The sequence below is a fragment of the Akebia trifoliata genome, chromosome 1 (genome assembly GCF_017979445.1).
Source record: "Akebia trifoliata isolate Shusen 1 chromosome 1, ASM1797944v1, whole genome shotgun sequence".
NCBI lineage: Eukaryota > Viridiplantae > Streptophyta > Magnoliopsida > Ranunculales > Lardizabalaceae > Akebia > Akebia trifoliata.
In genome coordinates this window covers 26,130,172-26,150,017 of record NC_141375.1, presented here as the reverse complement: position 1 = coordinate 26,150,017, position 19,846 = coordinate 26,130,172, and the positions used below count along the sequence as shown (strand labels likewise).

The 19,846-nt window shown below is 32.7% G+C and overlaps 2 protein-coding genes across 2 annotated transcripts; both read right to left on the bottom strand.

The window, feature by feature from the left end:
- Positions 1-1,044: 1,044 nt before the first annotated feature.
- On the bottom strand, positions 1,045-6,011 carry LOC147411271 (wax ester synthase/diacylglycerol acyltransferase 11-like). Its single transcript, XM_086446674.1, has 5 exons — positions 5,789-6,011; positions 3,197-3,772; positions 2,176-2,529; positions 1,650-1,787; positions 1,045-1,316 (listed from the first exon to the last, which is right to left on the bottom strand). Exons 1-5 carry the CDS (start codon positions 5,969-5,971, stop codon positions 1,176-1,178), a joined length of 1,392 nt encoding a protein of 463 aa, XP_086302800.1. The 5' UTR covers positions 5,972-6,011; the 3' UTR covers positions 1,045-1,175.
- A 4,285-nt stretch (positions 6,012-10,296) lies between these two features.
- LOC147411270 (wax ester synthase/diacylglycerol acyltransferase 11-like) lies at positions 10,297-19,846 on the bottom strand. The gene is made up of 5 exons (XM_086450844.1): positions 18,855-19,846; positions 14,245-14,823; positions 12,291-12,644; positions 12,028-12,165; positions 10,297-10,622 (listed from the first exon to the last, which is right to left on the bottom strand). Exons 1-5 carry the CDS (start codon positions 19,038-19,040, stop codon positions 10,482-10,484), a joined length of 1,398 nt encoding a protein of 465 aa, XP_086306970.1. The 5' UTR covers positions 19,041-19,846; the 3' UTR covers positions 10,297-10,481.

Below are 19,846 nucleotides of genomic sequence, written 5' to 3'. Positions count from 1 at the left end.
GTTATGTTGTTTGATGTCTTTTATCTTACATTTGCAATTTTGATTGGTTGTTTTAAGATTGTTGAGAGTTTGCACGCACATCTATTGTTGTTTTCTTTTTCATGGGCAGTTAGTCTATGAGGATGTTATTCATACTGAAGACCATTACTATGGATGATTCTGATTTGAAATAGAGTTAAAGACACAATCTCATCGTTAGCAATTACACCCCATTAATTGTTCTAATTGCAGCTTTCCTGATTGTAGTTAGCTAACTGTGGTATTATTCGTGTTTAAAACCCATATTTTAGAATTTTTTTCTTCTTCCATAAAACATGTATGTACTGTATTTTTCAGAAACTACTATCTAGCTGTATTATTAATAATTTTTTTTTTTTTGAATAATGCAAAAAGTACAAAATCATCGAAGTTTTTTACTATTATATATTTTCCTTTGTAATCTTTGTGGAATTTTAATGACAAATTCAATTTAGACTTATTCTTCAAGCTTTTGTTATTTAGAGCTGTTGAGTTCTAGCTTTGTTGTAATTAAATCTTCCTTGGTGTGAAACTTCCTCCGTAATTAAATTTTCCCTTTTCATCTCCTGTTGTAGATATTTCTAAATTTTCTTGAATATTCTCATTATAAAATAATATCGAAATGATTTATAAAATACTAACTATCATATTTCTGAAAGAACTAAATAGTACTTTAATAGATTATTTTTCCCTTAACTGATTTGTAAATAACAATTACCAAAATTAAAATATGCAAAATTACTTTGAAAAATTCTACATTTTGGATTCAAGTGGAATTATCCTTAATCTTTCTTGTAGATGTTCAAACTATCTTAATCAATTTTTGTTCTCTTTTTTTTCCGTTGGTTATTATTATTATTTTTTTCAAATATTTCTTAAATGTTTAATTTTTATTTTGTCATCCATAATTTTACTCAGTGTCCATCTCAACATCCTCAGCTTTGGTACAAGAATTCTATGAACATATTTGTTTTATTTATTTATGTATTTATTAGCTTCCATCATTTAGCTTCGTAAAGCATAGTTTTGCCAAAGTGTATTTCCAAAATGCTCGAGATACATTTTATTATTATAAGTAATAGAAAATATGTATAAACATTTCTCATCTTACAATATATGATCACCATGGGAGTTGAAGTAAAACTCATCAGATGATTTCAATTGACCGCGGCTTTGAATATTTTGTGGAAGGCCTTCTCCAAGCAAGAGGTGAACAATTGGTGATCTATGAAGTCTTTCTCTGCACCCACAGCTACCCTCACGTTTCCCATGTAACTTATTATTGTTATCATAAGACTCTGCAGTTACACAACTCGAGTCAAGTCAAAACTCACAAATTGACTAGAATGAGTCAAATATAAATTTATTGAATTTGTAAATGTTTACAGTTTATTTTTATAATATTTTAAATAAAAAAAATTATTTTAATGCAAAAAAGATAGCCCATGCCTATATCATGATTTGTTTGGCCATTCATATGGTCCCATGTGCATGATGAACCTCAACTCTACCACATACAATGCCCCAACTATACATTTCATAGAGCTTATTAATGCAAAAAGAGTTTTTTTTTTTCACAAAAATTGGAATCCAAACAGATCATTTGATGATGAATGAAATGTTGTTTTTACCTGAGGACCGTTCACCACCATATAATACATTCCCTTACATGGATGATCTGCCAAAGCTATTTGTTCGGTTGGACCGATCACATTCGAGATTGCCATGCTTGTGTTCTTCAGTGTGTTATAAATGCATCGAGAAGTTGCCTGTGATACAAAAGATCAAGATTATGTATTTAGATCTAATAATATTTTGATCAAAATGGTTGTTATTAATTACAAGGGAGTTTGAATTTTATTGAAGACTATGGTATCTAAGATGCATCACAAGTAGGTGTGCATGTAACGTCTTTTTTTTTTATATAAAGTTTTTAGACTGAGACGTTCGGGGTCTTAGAGCACTCAATTTAACCTCGGGACATTATCCTCCATTAGGCTCTATGATCAATAATTGTTGTAATAAATATTAGATCTGATTTTCAATTTAATAAAAAAAAATTAATAATGTTTTTTTTCCCTCTAAAAATCACACCAACAACACAAGGAATGAAGTAAACAAAGATTCACATGAGAAATAAACAATGTATATAGTTACCTCAGGACCTCTGAATTTTCTCATCAATTCAAGTAATCTACCAGTAAGTAAAACAGCTAGTGAATTCTTCTTCCTCTTCATTATTTTCTTTGCTTTCGAAACAAACTCAAGAGGGTTAGTATTCTCAGCATCGGTGGAGTTAGGAATTGACACTGGTAAAAAGGCGAACTGATTCCCCCACGTGGACTCAGCATCGGGTTTCATCATATCCTTTATGGTATGATAACCATTGATTTGCCTTGTACTGAGCAACACTAGTGCAGTTGAACGAGCGCTGCCATATCCCTTGCTATCATTTTTCATATATAGTCGAGATCCATAAAATATTGTCCCGATGATAACATCATTCACTGTCTGCCCACAAACAAAAAAAAAAAAAAGAAAAAAAAAAAAAAATCTTCTTTGGATAAGTAATGTTGTTTTGGTTGATAATGATGATGAAGGTGGTGACAATGTAACTATAAATTTTAATTAATAACTATTGCACAATGACAATAAAATCTTTACTTTTTTTTTCCACTCAAAGATGAAATTCAAAGTACCTTTTAGAAGCATTTATCAAAAACACTTTATTTTGATTGATTTATTACGTTAATAAGACTCCAAAGTGTTACAACAATCGGAAATTTTTGTTAGGTGATCCTTTAGTTATATAAATGTATAATCTCTAAAAAGCCAGTCTTTTTTACTTAATACCAATTATTAAATATATTAATTTTCCTATGAAGCCAAAATTTATTTTATTCATAGTTTTCTAGAAGAAATACACATAACTTAGCCAAGTATTCATTCATACTTTTGTTGCATATCTAAAGCTACTCATTTCCTTCTTTTTTTGACCATTTTTCTGAAATTCTCACATTTATATAACATTAAAGATAAGCTAAGTTGATTATAACCATCGTTTAAATTTTCATACTATTTCGACTGAGATTTTTATTATTATTTTTTTTTCTTCTAGGTAAATTGTTTTAATAATTCTTTCACTAACTAAAGAAAAGATAAGTTGTTCAAACCTTACCCCTCCAATCTTGGCTTTAATTTGCTTGATTTGATCAAGAGAGAATGTAACAGTAGAAATTTGAATAGGCAGAAACTCCACTCCTTCAGTCCCTGACTTGATTGGCGTTTGATCATCGACCATCACACTACTTTTCAAAAGGCTCGAAATGAAATCCAATGTAGTATTGACAAACAAAGAGAGATAACGGGGCACACTCTTACATATATTCCTCTCGTTGTGACCTGGTTTTGATCCCGGCCCCAACGATGGGAAAGTTAAAGGAAGAGAAGGATCGTCAGCTTTTTGGAAACAAGAAAAAATAGCTCCCATGAGGGAGAATCCATCACCCAATGCATGGTGAAGCTTGAATACTACTGTCCAAGGTGCATTACTTGTGGGGTACTTTATTATGTGAATCTCCCACAATGGCCGACTTCGTGAAAGTTGATCCATTGCTACCTTGGACAAGTATTCTTGAAAGTGAACATCGTAAGATTCGGGCAATAATCCTTCTGGGAAGATAGGAATGTTTATATGGTCTTCAAGACTAACTTTAACTCTCTTCCATTGTTTTTCTCCTCGATCATCTGCAATCTGGACCCAAATTGTTATTGCTACTTTTTTTTTTGGATAGATATAAGTAGGAAAAAGTTGAGGCTTTCCATTAAATAGATGGTTGAGATTTTTTTTATTTAAAATTTTATAAGTCTTGAAAATATGACGCCCTTTGATACACGCTCTGCTATCACAGAACTATAGATCATTTGCCTAGGGATACACAAGAAAAAGATTTAGTATTATTCGTATCCTGATGCGAATGATTTATGATTTTGTGATGAGGGCATACGAGATGTGTGTCAGAGAGGGTCGTTAGAAAATCAGTACACTTTTTATAACTGTGTATCCCTATAGACAGCGGATCAGGTCCCGTATATGGGCTTTGCCTTTGCCTAGGGCACGTGCATCACACGCACAAAGTAAGTGAGGGTGTGCCCTGAGAATTAATGCTCATACTGAGTATCGAACTTACAACCAATAGGCATTAACTGTTTATCGATCTGAAATTGCCATTGAGCTAACCCCTCGGGGTTAATAGATGCCAACAAGCATTATATGTTAAATATGTTTTGGAAATCAATTTTTTTTTTCTTCTTAACTAGGTTTACTATATTTTTATTTTATTTTTTCAAAATTCAAATGTCCCATAATATTGCAAACCAAAACAACCACAATAAGATCTGGTCCTCTCGATGTTAAGCAAAAATTGCTAGCTGTGACAAACCTAAAAAAAATAAAATTGAATAAAACCCAAGGAGCACCCAACTGAAATAAAAAGTACTCCAAAAGAAAGTTCCACGAGATAGAAAAAAGCAAATGGTTAATAGATTCTATCTCTCTTTAATACAAAAAACAAAAAATCCAAAAGTTTGTGGTAGGGTTATAAATGGATATTAATCGGATTAAATATAAGAATATTTGAATCCGAATTCCAAAATATATTATATCAAATATAAATATATTATATATAATATAATTATTATATAATAAAATTATATTCTTACCATGAGATAGGATTATATGGATCGAAGGACCATCTATCTCTATGAACCATAAATCATTGAAATTTTATGAATTCCCATAAAAATAGACTTAAAAAAAGAGATTTTCATAATTGGATTTAAATTTCAAATCTAGGAGTTTAATGGTCGTCCAAATCCAAAAAAAATTCAAATGTAAAATTCTATCCAAATTCAAATCTGATATCTAAATTTTTTGAATAATATTTAATTATTTAAATATGAATTCAAATTCAATTCATCAGCAATCAGCTATATGATTTTGATTTTTAGAGTGTCAACCTTGGTAGGAAACCTAGATCCCTACATAAAGGAAGTAGGATATTACCTCGTAGGATCAAATCTTAGTCTTGTGGAAGGATTTAAAAAAGAAAGCCTGTGCGACCATAAATTCATGATCTTTTGTCTGATCCGATTATATTCAAAGAGACTCCTAAAAAATTTGAGGTGGTCCGAATATCTTCAAGCTCCCATTTTCCTATTTATGATTCTTTCAAGTCGAAGTCCCATGAAAACTCATTTGTTCCAAATTAATGCATTGGATTAAAGAATATTATGTTTTATGTAAATTATGGGAATGCAGCTTTGATAGAAAACTTCCCACTCATATATCTTTCCAAAAAAAAAAAAAAAAATCCCTTTTCTTTTATCAATCTTGAATTTGACATTCTTAAAAAAAAAAAAAAGTTTTGCTTGGAAGAAAAACAATAGAGCGGGGCATCATCAAATATGAAGATCAAGATCAGGCTTTTTAGAAAGGTTAAAGTTAATGGGATTTGAAAGAAATCCAAAACATCATTTATATAATCCCTAAAATTTTTGGGAAACCTTTACAAATTAAAATAAATTGAGCTAATCTCACTAAGGTGATGAGAAATTAATTGGCAATCTTCCCAAGTTAATTACTTATATTAGAGGAATGTATAATCATATAATAAATTTTCTTTATACACATCTAAACAATCCTAAGTCCAACATCCCTTAATTTCTAACAATAGGAGAGAGAGAGAGAGAGGAGAGAGAGAGAGAGTACCATGATGGAGGAGAAACGTGGGTTGATGGGAAGGAAGACATTAGTGAGCAATGACATGGTTAAGGAGTCATCTATGGGGATTTCTGATTCTAAAACAGCAAGAATGCTAATGTTGAGGACTGAACTGCTGAAGTATTGGCCTGTTGGGCTTACGGGCTCCTGTACTCCTTCATTAATTTCCATTGCTCACCAGTTTTATCGTTTTTGATAAATATTGAATGATATTTGTTGTTTTTATAGCCATAATTAAACATGGTCTCAAATGTCTGAAAAGATTGCTATGACTTAATGAATTGCTTGTAGAGTCATCTAAGCCCCCAGCCATTTTTATTCTACACCAGCCCCACCTAATGATATGCCCCACCTAATAATATATATGGTTCATGTTCGGCAACCAACTATTTCGCCAACATATTTTGTTTTATATGAATTAAATTTTTTGGAATAAACTGATTTTTTGTGAGGATGATTTTTACGGTGAGAAGACCATCCTCACCTTCTCACTGTAAAAATCAGCTTATTCCAAAACTTCTAATATCATAAAAAGTGATTTACAAATAATTGAAGGTCCACGATTCTTCACCTTAAAAATTGAGGTTAGAAGTTTTTAATGGACTGATTTTTTTGTGAGGTTGATATCTATGATGAGGGATTGTGAATCATTAATTTGTAATTCAATTTTGACGGGATTAGAACTTTCAAAACGAGCTGATTTTTTGTGAGGGTAATCAATCTCCTTACCATAGAAATCATCCTTATAAAAGATCAATCCATTTCCAAACTTTTAGGCATATAAGACAAAACTTGAACTACAATTTTGATTTTAATACGATTCCTTACGGGCATGCAATCTCTATTTACTATTATCTAAATATAATCAATTTTTTAATGATCAAAGACTTTTTTATTTTAATTTTTAAAATGAAAGAAATAAAATAATATTTGATAAGATTTTAAAGAATAGAAAAATGAAGGTTGAAGGCCATAATTTGTAATTTGGTTTAATTTGTTGATTTATGCATGGGTTGACCCTTGCTCATAAATTTTTGAAAATAATCAAAGAAGTTTGTGATAGTTTTGTCACATATCATATTAATTTGCCAACTGTTTTGACGGATTATGTAAAGCACCACATATATATTGACCACAAAAAGTTCACATATCATATTAATTTGCTAACTGTTTTTACGACTTATGAAAACATATCAATTTGCCAACTGTTTTTACTGATTATGAAAAGCACCACCTTTATATTGATCACAAAAAATTCTCCGCGCCATTAATGACGATAAAAATCTCTATCCAAATTTATTTTGATCACACCATCAATCGGGAAATTTCAAAATAAACTCTTTTTTGTAGATCTCCCTTTAACACTATGGCAATCTCATCTCTGTAAAAATACCGCTGCATCGTCTGTTACATCATCATCTAAAGTACTTCCATCAAACACACCTTCAATCTGATTTGTAACCATATCCAAAAATTGTTCTTTGAGATCTTGCAACTCCTTAAAAAATTCTTCTATTCTGCTCTCTATATGATAAATTAATGCACAATAACAAAGGCATAACATATCATATATTATTGAATTTGGAAACCAAACCCCCAGTAATCAATTGAATTTCATCCAAAGCAGAACCCACTCCAATTCTACTAATACCAAACTTTGTTAAAGCATATGATCACTTGTTTCCAAATCTGTGAAACAAACTACAATAAGAGACAATTTGTGTCACACCCCAAGATCTGGAACCTGGATTACCCAAAGTCACGAGGGTGAGATAAACTAAAATCCCAAAAATTATGGTGTGGATTATTTTTAAAATTTTTTGCCAGAACCTCCCCTATAACTTGGCATGTGGAAAAGTTTTACCTTGTAAATAATTCCAGCAAGAAATATTTCATATATTTAACCAATCCCAAAAAATATCAAGTCATCCTTCACTATATCAAAAATTTATCATTCACACAAATAAAATATCACCACACCTAAAATGTACATAAAAATCATATAATATTTTATGGTTATCAAGTATACTATCTATAACTTTCTAGACTACAATTTACACGTGGTGTCTACTACAAAAACATGCGCTAAGACTACTATGTATATCTCAAAAGATTAGATTCTTCACTCTGGTGTGTACCCAAAAATCTACAACTGCTACACCAACTCTATGTCCCAACCTCACCAATATCTGGTAATATAAGGGTGAGCTACACAAGCCCAATAAGTAACACATGAACTATAATAGGGTCCTGTACACAAAATACATATTTTAATAGTTTACTAAACCATTATAACAAAATTATTTTTCATGTTGTTCATATGAAATAACATAAATTACATGTTATAATCAAGAACACTACCATTTGAGATATAAGATTCATTTCAATTTCTATCAAAAATCTCATTTCTAACTATATACTTTTCACATAAACATTCAATTGACAATCATAGTCACATTAAATTATATAAAAAAATATTATTGAAACAGCCACTGGAAAATCACATTAATATAACAAATTCATATAAAATCCATCGTTAACTTGCACCCCACACAGAATACCAAAGCATGCTTCCCAACTAGAAGAGTTGAGGTTCACAATTAACCATTGGAATCAAATGTGATTTTAGGGTTTTGCACCTAAGGGATCACTATGCCCTGCTTAACAACTAAAGTATAGTATTCTATCATAGTCGCCCATATCAAAATTTCACACATAGAAAGGTGATTTTGTAATTCATCAAATTACAAAGTTCAAACCTAACGTATGCGATATATTATTACAAACATGCAAATAATTTCACAATCGATTCAGATTTTTTACTTTTATCCAACTCATTTACATAAATCACACATGATTTAAATAAAATCATATTATTTGTCCTTCAAATAATTGTATTATAAATCAGAATTTTCTCACAAATTTATTGATGTCAAGCATTTTAAACCAATTTTGAATAAAATTAGTTAAAACATACATAACCATAAAATAGAAAAGGTTACTTACCCTTTTGATGAATATCAATGCCAAATCTTATTTAAAACGATAAACTAGGGGTGCGACTTGGTTCGGTTTGAGGTCAAATTGGAACCGAATTGACATAGGTCGGTTCCACGAAATAAGAATTAGAACCGAACCAAATTCCATTGGAACCAAACCAACCCAAACCGAATTAAAGTCGGTTTGGTTTGGTTCGGTTCGGTTCTACGGATTGCCAATATTCTATAAATTGTAAGTAATATTTTTAATGAAAAAACAAACATAAAATTTCATACAATAAATCATAAATCTATCTATAAAAAGTCATTAGTTTATCCATAAAAAATCACTAATCTATGTCCTAACTCCTAAAATAATTCATAATAATTATTATATATATATATATTGCATAGGGGTTCGGTTCTATACAAGCTTGATCTGAGAACCAAACCAAATTGATCGGTTCTCCATTTTCGTAACCCAGAATTGAACCACAACTTATTCCAAACTGAACCAAACCACCCCAAAGCTATCGGTTTGATTCGGTTCTTGGTTTGAACCGTATCAAGTTGTACCCCTACGATAAACCACTCACTTGACTTCTGAAGTTTATGTCCCTAATTACCAAAAACATAAATTAATATTATACTTAAAGTGATCCGATCGATCAATTTTAACCTAAACAAATTTGATAGAAACCTAATAATTCAAATTAACACAGTAAAACAGCTCTGACCAAATTTCCTAAACGTAAATAACATTAATTCTGTTTTTCCTAAATACTATAGATAAGTATATTTCTTAACCACCAAATCTAACAACTTAAAACTATATCTATATCATACAAAAAAAAAAAAACTCAAATTTGAAAATAACTTCAAGATTCACCAAGAAATACAATCTTACATTTGAAAATAAATTAAATCCTAAATCAATTAGATCTATGAAAAAAAAAAACAATTAAATTCAAAATTTATATTGAATTAATTACCTCAATTGACACTCTTTGGGTTTGATTGGAAAGCTACAAAAAAAAAAAAAAAAAAAATTCGCCCGAAGATTGTATGTAACGACCTAAAATTTCTCTCTCTCTCTCTCTCTCTCCTCATCCCTTTCCTTTTCCTTCCTCTTTTTTTTTTTTTTTTTTTCCTTCTACTAATTAGGGATTGAGTCATTACAATTTGGATTCCCTTTTATGCAAATTTTCTACAGTTGCTAGCATCTTTTGAACTGCTAACCAAGCAATGAAAGAAAATCTAGGAACTCTCGAAGAAAGAAGTGAATACTTGGTATTTTATGAAGCCTTTCTCTTCTCCCATGATCACCCTTAGGTTTCCCATGCATGTAGCTTAGCATTGTTTTAAATAGACTCTGCAATGCCATCAACTAATCCTTTCAAAACTATCAAGAGGATCCATATTTGTTAATCTAGAAGACCGTGGCATACCCCTTCCAAAATACAAATGGGCTCGACGAAAATCTTAAACAAACTAAAAGATTAGCATATACCAGTCGGATAACAATAGTAAAATTATTTATTGTTTTACATCGTAAGCAAGGGTTTGAATATATATATATATCGTAAGCAAGGGTTTGAATATATATATATACATATATATAAGCATAATTCACCATATGCTAGGCTATGTAAACATATAATATCCATGTGCATGGCCCCATCTACAAAAGAGATCAAATAATTTCAATTGACCGCAGCTTTAAATATTCGCTGGAAAGCCTTCTCCAAGCAAGAGATAAACATTTGCTGATCTATGAATCCTTTCTCTGCAACCACAGTCATCCTCAGTTTTCCCATGTAGCTCATCATCGTTATGGAGAGACTCTGCAGTTCAATGAACTCTTCATTAGGAAAGAGTGAATCAAACCCAATTCTACCTTTAGGAAAGAGTGAATGTTTAAAGGCTAAAAATTTGGTCTATACATTTAACCATCTAATACGATGCCCCTACTATATTTAGAGAGTTGTTATTAGCACCCCAAATTTTATTTATTACACCCCAATTATAAATAAAGAAAATAAGTGGAGGGTTGAGAATAAGTAAAAGTTGAATGCCAATAGAAGCTCTCTCAGGTTTTTGCTTTTGTTTTTTTTGTTTTTTTTGTTTTTTTGGGGGGTGGGGGATGTGTTTAGGATCTTAAATGAGGCCAATCAGAATTGTCAACAGCTATTGAAATTGTTTTAACAAGTGTTATAATGTTTTGTAATGTTGAGATAATAATTTGAGCCAAACCCTTGACATGTTTGAGAGGTGTTTTAAACTTTTAATCTTTAATTGTAGGTGTAATAAATAATTTAAGAAATTGGGTTGTGATAAGTAAAAGTTGGGGTGCCAATAATAAATCTCTTTATTTAGGATCCCTTAAGTTCACCCCTCGAATGAGGAAAAGCATGGGATTTACCCAGGTGAAATTTAGAAACTTTCATCATCAACACAAATCTGAAACGAATTGGGGTGTGATAAGTAAAAGTTGGGATCTGCTTGGATTGCTATTTTTTTCCCAAATGTATAAAATTGGTGAAATGGAGTTGTTTTACCCCTTGTTAGCAATTAGGAATACAGCAAAAATTTGATTTATGAAAAATTAGAGTTCTTTTCGATTTTGGATTGCAAAATTCTGGTCTAAAATTCAGCCAAAAATTCAATAAATGGAAAATATGTGGGTATTATTTGTTTCATTTTAAAAATTCAAAAACCACAAATTCGGCCATATGATAGTGACGTTAATAGAAATGGTGATGGTAATAATGATGATGGTGATAATGAGGACATTGAGGTTAGTCTTCCATTGATTTTTAAAAGAAGACTAGAGTCAAGGGACAAAACATCAATTAGGAAAATTAAGGTATAATCTCAAATAAATGTAGAGGGTCGTGTCATTATTTTTTTAAAGATAAAAGGGACATTTGTCATGTAAAAAATGTGGATTCCTCCAAAATTTTGAAGTATGACTGTTTCAAAGTCGACTTGAGTTACACATCATAACTTACAAGTTCACACTTTGCTATATACAACAAGTTATAGTAGCATTTTTTTTCCATTGAGTTTTATAAAAATTCGTAAAATTAGTAAAAGTCGTAAAAGCTGCGTTTTATTCTTTTCAAACTTAAAATCCACGAACTATTTAGAATAGTTCAATATTCCAGAGAATAATACTTTCATTCAAGCAAGTGAAAAATTCATGAATTTTTCAAGAATTAAACGAGAGATTGCTAACAAGGGTTTTACCTGAGGGGCGTTTGCCACTACATAATAAATGCCATTACATGGATGATCTGCCAAAGCTATTTGTTCAACGGGGCCGATTAAATTTGTGATTGCCATACTTGTGTTCTTTAGTGTGCTACAAATGCATTGAGACGTTGCCTGTGATACCAATAAAGATTATATTTAGCTTCTTAAATCATCAGTTCGGTGACAATAATTTTTCAATGAAAACATTAATGTTTACATGCAACCAAATATTGAAGTTGTAATAGAGAATGTACTACCTCGGCGCCTTTGAATTTTCTTATCTTCTCTAGTAATATACCCGTGACGTAAACACCTAGTGAGTTTTTCTTCTTATTGATAATTCTCTTTGCTTCCGAAACGAACTTGAGAGGATCTTCAGTCTCTGGATCGACGGACTTGGGTATCGAAACAGGTAAGAAGGCAAAGCGGTTCCCCCATGGAGACTCAACATCCCCTTTTTCTATCTCTTGTAGTGTAAGATATCTGTTGAATTGCCTTGTGTTGAGCAACACCAATGCTGTCGAACAGGCATTGCTGGAGCCCTTGCTTTTAGTTTGCATGTACAATCGACATCCATAAAATATTGTCCCCACAATGATGTCGTTCACTGTCTGTTGGGACAAAATCAGAACTAAGTTTCCTTAATTATTTTACTTAGTAAGCAATAATGTTATTGATAATGACAACATAACAATTGGTATTGCTGCTAAAGGGAAACAATGGGGGAAAAAAGATATTATCCTCAATTGAAAGCTCAGCATCATCACAAGACTATGCCAAGCCAACCATTTGAGTTTGGCAACATGAATCCTATTTTTCTATTTAAAACTGACAATATGTCCATGCTTTAAACGATGATATCTTTTACTGTCTCAAATTATGTCAGTTTGAGCCCAAACATACATACATATCTATATAGGGTAGCGTTGGGCAGCCAACATTGCAAGCCAAAATATGGCTCTACCTATTCTTGCATCTTTCCTTATCTTGAATGAAGGGAGAACTTTAAAAACATAAAAAATAAATAAGTAAATAAAAAATAGAGCTAGAAATTAATCAACAAAAATGACATTGCTGGAGAAAAATATAATTAACCTCAAAAAAAAATCTGGGGATGGATATTCTTGTAAATTTTCATTGTTTGTAAGAGAGGGAGAGAGAGAGAGGAGCTTTGGCTGGGAATATGAGGAAGAATGAAATTTGAGGAGAGGGCCATTCCTCCACAATAAGACGAGAGAGAGAGAGACTTGAGTACGTCACTTGTGCAAAGCCCAAACAATTTTTAGTAAACACGTTTTACTTGTTTTTTAAAAGAGTCGTGGAAATATGACTCTCCAGGTGACATACTCATCGATTCCCTGTGTGACAAGTTTGGAATTGTAGATCTTTATGTCTTGGGTTACACTATTTTATGGGGAAGTGCAATCATGGATCTCAATGCGTACAAATCTACAGTTCTCGATCTAGTCCACATTAGGGAGTTGATTGTGTATGCCACCTGACGAGTCATATTATCACGACTCTTATTTGTAGATTTGTACGTCTTAGGATACACTATTTTATGGGGAAGTGCAATCGTGTATCTCAATGCATACAAATCTACAGTTCTCGAACTAGTCCACGTCAGAGAGTTGATTGAGTATGCCACCTGGTGAGTCATATTATCAAGACTTTAAAATAAGAGTCGTGATAATAGGACTCGCCAAATGGGATAGTCAATCGACTCCATGACGTGACAAGTTTGGAAACCATAGATCTGTATGCCTCAGGATACACCATTGCACTTCCCCATAAAATAATGTATCTCAAGGGAATTGTGTATCTCAAAGTGGATAGATCTACGATTCCTGAACTTACCGACGTCACGGTGTCGATTGAGTATGCCACTTTGCGAGTCATATTATCAGGATTCTTTAAATAATGGATGGTACATGTAAAAGTGCAATAAATACACTTCGGAAATTGGACTTTGTATTGAAAATGCCCTTAAAAAATTATTTCTAAAGTGTATTTAACGTGTGCCCTAAGGGCACCATGTTACACAAGACCCTAAAAATAATTGGTTCCATGACAATTCACCAAATGTCATTATTGTATCTCCTAATTAGTTATGAGCTTTATAATTTTTAATTAATTAATTATTTTTATTTTTTAATTAATTAATTATTTTTATTTTTTAATTAAAGACAAAATATGGTTTGCAAACCTTACCCCTCCAATCTTGGCTTTGATTTGTTTGATATGATCAAGAGAGAATGTGATATTAGAGATTGTAATCGGCAGAAGCTCCACTCCTTCAGTCGCTGACCTGATAGGCGTACGATCATCTACCACCACACTGCTTTTGATCAGAAGCGTTGTGATGAAATCTGATGCAGTGTTGAGAAGCATGGAGAGAAATCGAGGCACGCTATTGAATACATTTCTCTCGCTACGACTCGATTGATAAGTCGTCCGTAATGATGGAAAAGTTAAAGGAAGAGAAGGATCATCAGCTCTTTGGAAACAAGAAAAAAGTGTTCCCACGAGTGAGAATCCATCGCCCAATGCATGGTGAAACTTAAATACAACTGCCCCAGCTGCATTACTTACAGCATACTTGATTATGTGAACCTCCCATAGTGGCTGGTTCTGTGGAAACTGTTCCATAGCTAGATTTGACAGGTATTCTTCAAAGTATATGTCATTAGATTCTGGCGATAATCCTTCTGGGAAGCTAGGAATGTTAACGTGATTCTCGAGCTTAACATTTACCTTCTTCCATTGTTTTACTCCACGATCATCGGTAACCTGAACCATACCCCATATTGTTACTATTTAGTAAGAAAATTGTCCAAAAATTGTCCAAATTGATCCACTATATATATATATATGGGAAATGTTCAGCACCCTAAGTTTTACCACACACTTTAACAAACGTTTTTTGTCTTACATGGGTTAGAAGTTTTGGAATGGGCTGATTTTTGGTGAGGATGATCTCTATGATTAGAAGATCATCCTCCCCAAAAATCAGCCCATTCCGAAATGTTTAGCCTCATGTTTACACGTTGAAAAATCGTGGACCGTCCTTTTTTTGTAAACCATTTTTGATGGGGTTAGAAGTTTTGGAATGAGCTGATTTTTGGTGAGGATGATCTCCTCACCATAGAGATCATCCTCACCAAAAATCAGCCCATTCCAAAACTTCTAACCCATGTAAGACAAAACACGTTTGTTAAAGTGTGTGGTAAACTTAGGGTGCCGAACGGGACCCTATATATATATATATATATATATATATATATATATAGAGAGAGAGAGAGAGGAGAGAGAGAGAGAGAGAGGTTGTAATAACGCTGTTCATATATATATAGTCAGGTTCAAGGGCCATATGAGAAAACATATGTAAAAACTTTTGTTTTTAATAAAATTTTAAAATATGGGTTAGAAATTTTGGATTGAGCTGATTTTTTGTGAGGATGATCTCTATGATGGGAAGATCATCCAAAAACAAAAAAAAAATCAGCCCAATCTGAAACTTCTAACCCCATTAAAAGTGATTTAGAATGTGGACCGTCGATTTTTTACCAATTTTTATCACTAATTTGTAAATCACTTTTGATGGATTTACAAGTTTCTGATTGAGCTTATTTTTTGTGAGGATGATCTTTTCATCATAGTGACCATCCTTGCAAAAAATCAGCTCAATCCAAAACCTCTAACTCTTATTTTGAAAAACGAAAGTTTTTTCATATGTTTTCTCATATGGCCATTGAACCGCCCCCATATATATATATATATATATAGGTCCCGTTCAGCACCCTAAGTTTTAACCACACACTTTAACAAACGTGTTTTGTCTTACATGGGTTAGAAGTTTTGGAATGGGCTGATTTTTGGTGAGGATGATCTCTATGGTGAGGAGATCATCCTCACCAAAAATCAGCTCATTCCAAAACTTCTAACCCCATCAAAAATGATTTACAAAAAATGGACGGTCCACGATTTTTCAACGTGTAAACATGGGGCTAAACATTTCGGAATGGGCTGATTTTTGGGGAGGATGATCTTCTAATCATAGAGATCATCCTTACCAAAAATCAGCCATTCCAAAACTTATAACCCATGTAGGACAAAAAACGTTTGTTAAAATGTGTGGTAAAACTTAGGGTGCTGAACATTTCCCATATATATATATTGGGAAATGGGGATAACCAAATTTTCACCATTTTTATCATCATGATCACAAAAAATTATCTCATTTTGAAAATTCCAACCCATACAGAACAAAGACTGTCAAATTTGGTTGTCCCCTTATCCTAAACCTAGTTATATATGGTGACGAGTTCCAATGACTCATGGAATAAACATATAAATGTTCCCAACCATTTAAACATAGATTCCAATGTTAGAGATTTATCTTTGGGATAAGTATCCCTAAGATGTGTATTATCGAGTTACATATAAATATTGACCATCGAATTTCATGTTTTCTCGATTGAGAGATCATGTGTTTTCTCATCCATCATTCTTCTCGAGTCACCAAAGCTTGACCCACACACATACATATTTTGATATGGGTTGGACCTCACTAACTCATGAGAAACACACATGATCTCAACAGTGTAAACATGAAATCCAATGGCCAGGAATTACAGGTATCCAAATAACATAAATTTTGATAATACTTGTTTCGATGATAAATCTTAGTTGTATTTTTCGTTCACATGGCTGGGATCAAGTGTTTTTCCCACAAGTCATTATTCATAAGTCAATAGATCCCAACTATATATAATAAAACATAATGGTGGGACCCACTTGCATATATTATAAAACATAATGATAGGACCCATTTTGCTCCAGTTATAAAAATATTATAAAACACAATGATAGGGCTCATTTCGCAGGGTTCACTTTATTATCTTGCTCTATACCCTTTTAACTTTATCATATTTCTTCTTTTACTCATTTAACCCACTTAATTATTTTTCATAAAAATTTAAAATGCTATACCTCCAATTTTTTTTTTCATTTTTACCCCCCTTAACCCCAAAGAGGATGGGGAATACTAACGTCCAGGATGTCATGAGGATGTTAACATTCCACTATATTCATTTTCAAATAATATATTGGCAATCTAAAAATGAATTGTGGGATCCACATGGATCATCATATTGGCAATCGAAAACCACAACCTTCTAGATTTTAAGAAAAAACTCATAGTAAAAAAAAAATGAGAAAAAAACCGTTTTTCAAGCTAGATCAATGGTGTTTAAAATGGCTGGTTACAGAGCACTCAAATTTAAAATTAAAATACAACAATACAACAATGAAAAGTAACTTTAAATTTTTATTATTTGTTTGAAATTCACAGAATTTCATTCTCAGCAATATTGTCATATTGGATCATGTTTTTGAATTCCACAAGATGATCTTATCATGAAATTTCATTTTTTTTATTACGGAAAGAGAGAATTTTTTTTTACCATGACACTAGTATGAGTGATTGTTTGCTCCCAGCTCAACACCTATTTGGCATGTGGTATTGGTGATGTAAGTAATAAGAGAGAAGTTTTTCTATCATGTCCACACATCTATTGTTCAAAAATCTTAATTTTTCAATTTCAAATCTTAAAAAGAATTGTGGGATCCACATGGATTATCTTATTGGTAATCGAACACCACAGCCTTCTATATGACATGACAAAATTCTTCTATTATTGCTTATGTCATCAGTGCCACATGTCAAAAACGGTGTTGGGCTGTGAGCTAACAATCACTCCAACCTTGGAAGGAATCCTAGATCCCTTAACAAAGGAAGTAGGATATTACCAAATCTTATTGTCTTATGGAAGGATTTAAAGAAAAAAGCCCCTTGGATCATAAATTCAAAGACTCTGCTAAAAGATTTGAGAGGAGGTCCGAATGGTGTCAAGCTCCCCCAAAAATAATAATAATAATAATAATAATCTTATCTCTTTTATAAACCTTGAATTTGATTTTCTTAAATAAAATTTAATTGAACTTTTGAAACAACCTCCACACCCACTGCCGGCATTGTCACAAAATTTGGAGTTCTCCAAATTAAGGACAAGCTGACTAAATCATAGAATAAATGAGCTAATCTGCAATTTGTGGATTAATCATCACACAAGATCGAATATTTTAGGGACGGTAAAGTTGACGTTGGGTTTTGAAAGAAATCCAGAAACACTAATTGTATATAAAATACCTAAATTTTTCCAATACCTTCTCAAATGGAAATAAATTGAACCCTTATCGAATATACTAACTTGGTTTCCATGGTGACGGGAATTTACCATGGGCCATCTTCCAAAGTTAATTACTCATATTAGAGGAATATATATAATAGGGGTGGAGCAAGATTTTCTTGTAGCGAGGGCAAACTATGGTTAGTTGTATAGTTGAAGAACTCAAAGATGAATGATTTTAGGGAGAAATTCAGAGGTTTTTTATTAGAAGTTGAAGAAAAGATATTTAGGTCATTTTCAATTAGTATTATTAGAAGGCCCGGTCAAGAGGCAATGTCGTCTACAAAAAATTGAAAGGAGGGGAGAGGGCTGGGGGGGAGAAGTGGAGGGAGATGAGGGTGTGGGGGCAAATGGGGAGAGAGGTGAGGGAGTGGGGACAAATGAGACATGTAATTAGTTAAAAATATAAGGGTGTCTCAAAGTTCTGTGGGGGCAATTGTCCCCGCCAGCTCCTTACTAGCTCCCCCCTATATGTAACCAAACAATAAATTTGTTTTATATAATCTAAACAATCCTATGTCCTAGCTACAGTACCCCTTTCTAGCAAAAGTAGAGAGAGAGAGAGAGTACCATGATGGAGGAGAAACGTGGGTTGATGGGGAGGAAGACATTAGTAAGCAATGACATGGTTAAGGAGTCATCATCTATGGGAATTTCTGATTCTAGAACAGCAAGAATGCTAATGTTGAGGACCGAACTGCTGAAGTATTGACCTGTTGGGCTTACGGGCTCTTTTACTTCTCCAATGGTTTCCATTCTTTTTGATAATTGAATGATGTTTATACCTTTTTATAGCCATAAAACTAGATTAAATTCCTGACAAATCGCTATGTAGACAAACATGTCTGCCCAAAGCCCCATTTTCACACTGTGAGTAGGCCCCACTTCATCAAAGCGCCAGTTAAATCGTCTGATATTTCGAAAACATGGCCTAGTTGTCGAAGTATTTGTTTCATATTTAAATTTTAGAATGAAAAGATCGATTCGTTCTTAATTAGGAAGCTAAAACTCTCATTAATTCCTAACTTTAAATATTGGATTAATGTAAGACAAATAAGTCGGCAAACAAGTATGGTAGGCATTTTCATTCTTTCAGACTTATGAACGAGAAATATTTTTGGGTGATGAAAACGGTATTTCTCGGCTTCTTCAATCTCTCATTGGAAGAGATAAATCTTGTATTTTTGAAACAGAGAGCGGGCCCTCTCCTCTCTGACTTTAAATATACTAGATGGTGGCCTGTGGATATTTATCAAAGAGTGCGGATCATATGCACCCAAGGTGGAGGAATGAAGCTCTCCTCGCACACCCCAATCCATGACACGTAAGCCATAGTCCAATTATGGCTAATTCCTTGAATTATGGCTTAGGTGGCGTGCATTGGAGGTGTTGGGAAGAGGGTTTCAATCCTCTACCCTAGGTTGGTGCATACAATTGGGACTCTTTATCAACCGGACATGGTGACTCAAAAACTAAATGGAAGTGTACCCTGCAAGAATCATAGATTTTTTCCCTCGGGATACTCAAATGCAATCTGCATAAAACACATCGAGTTGTGAATT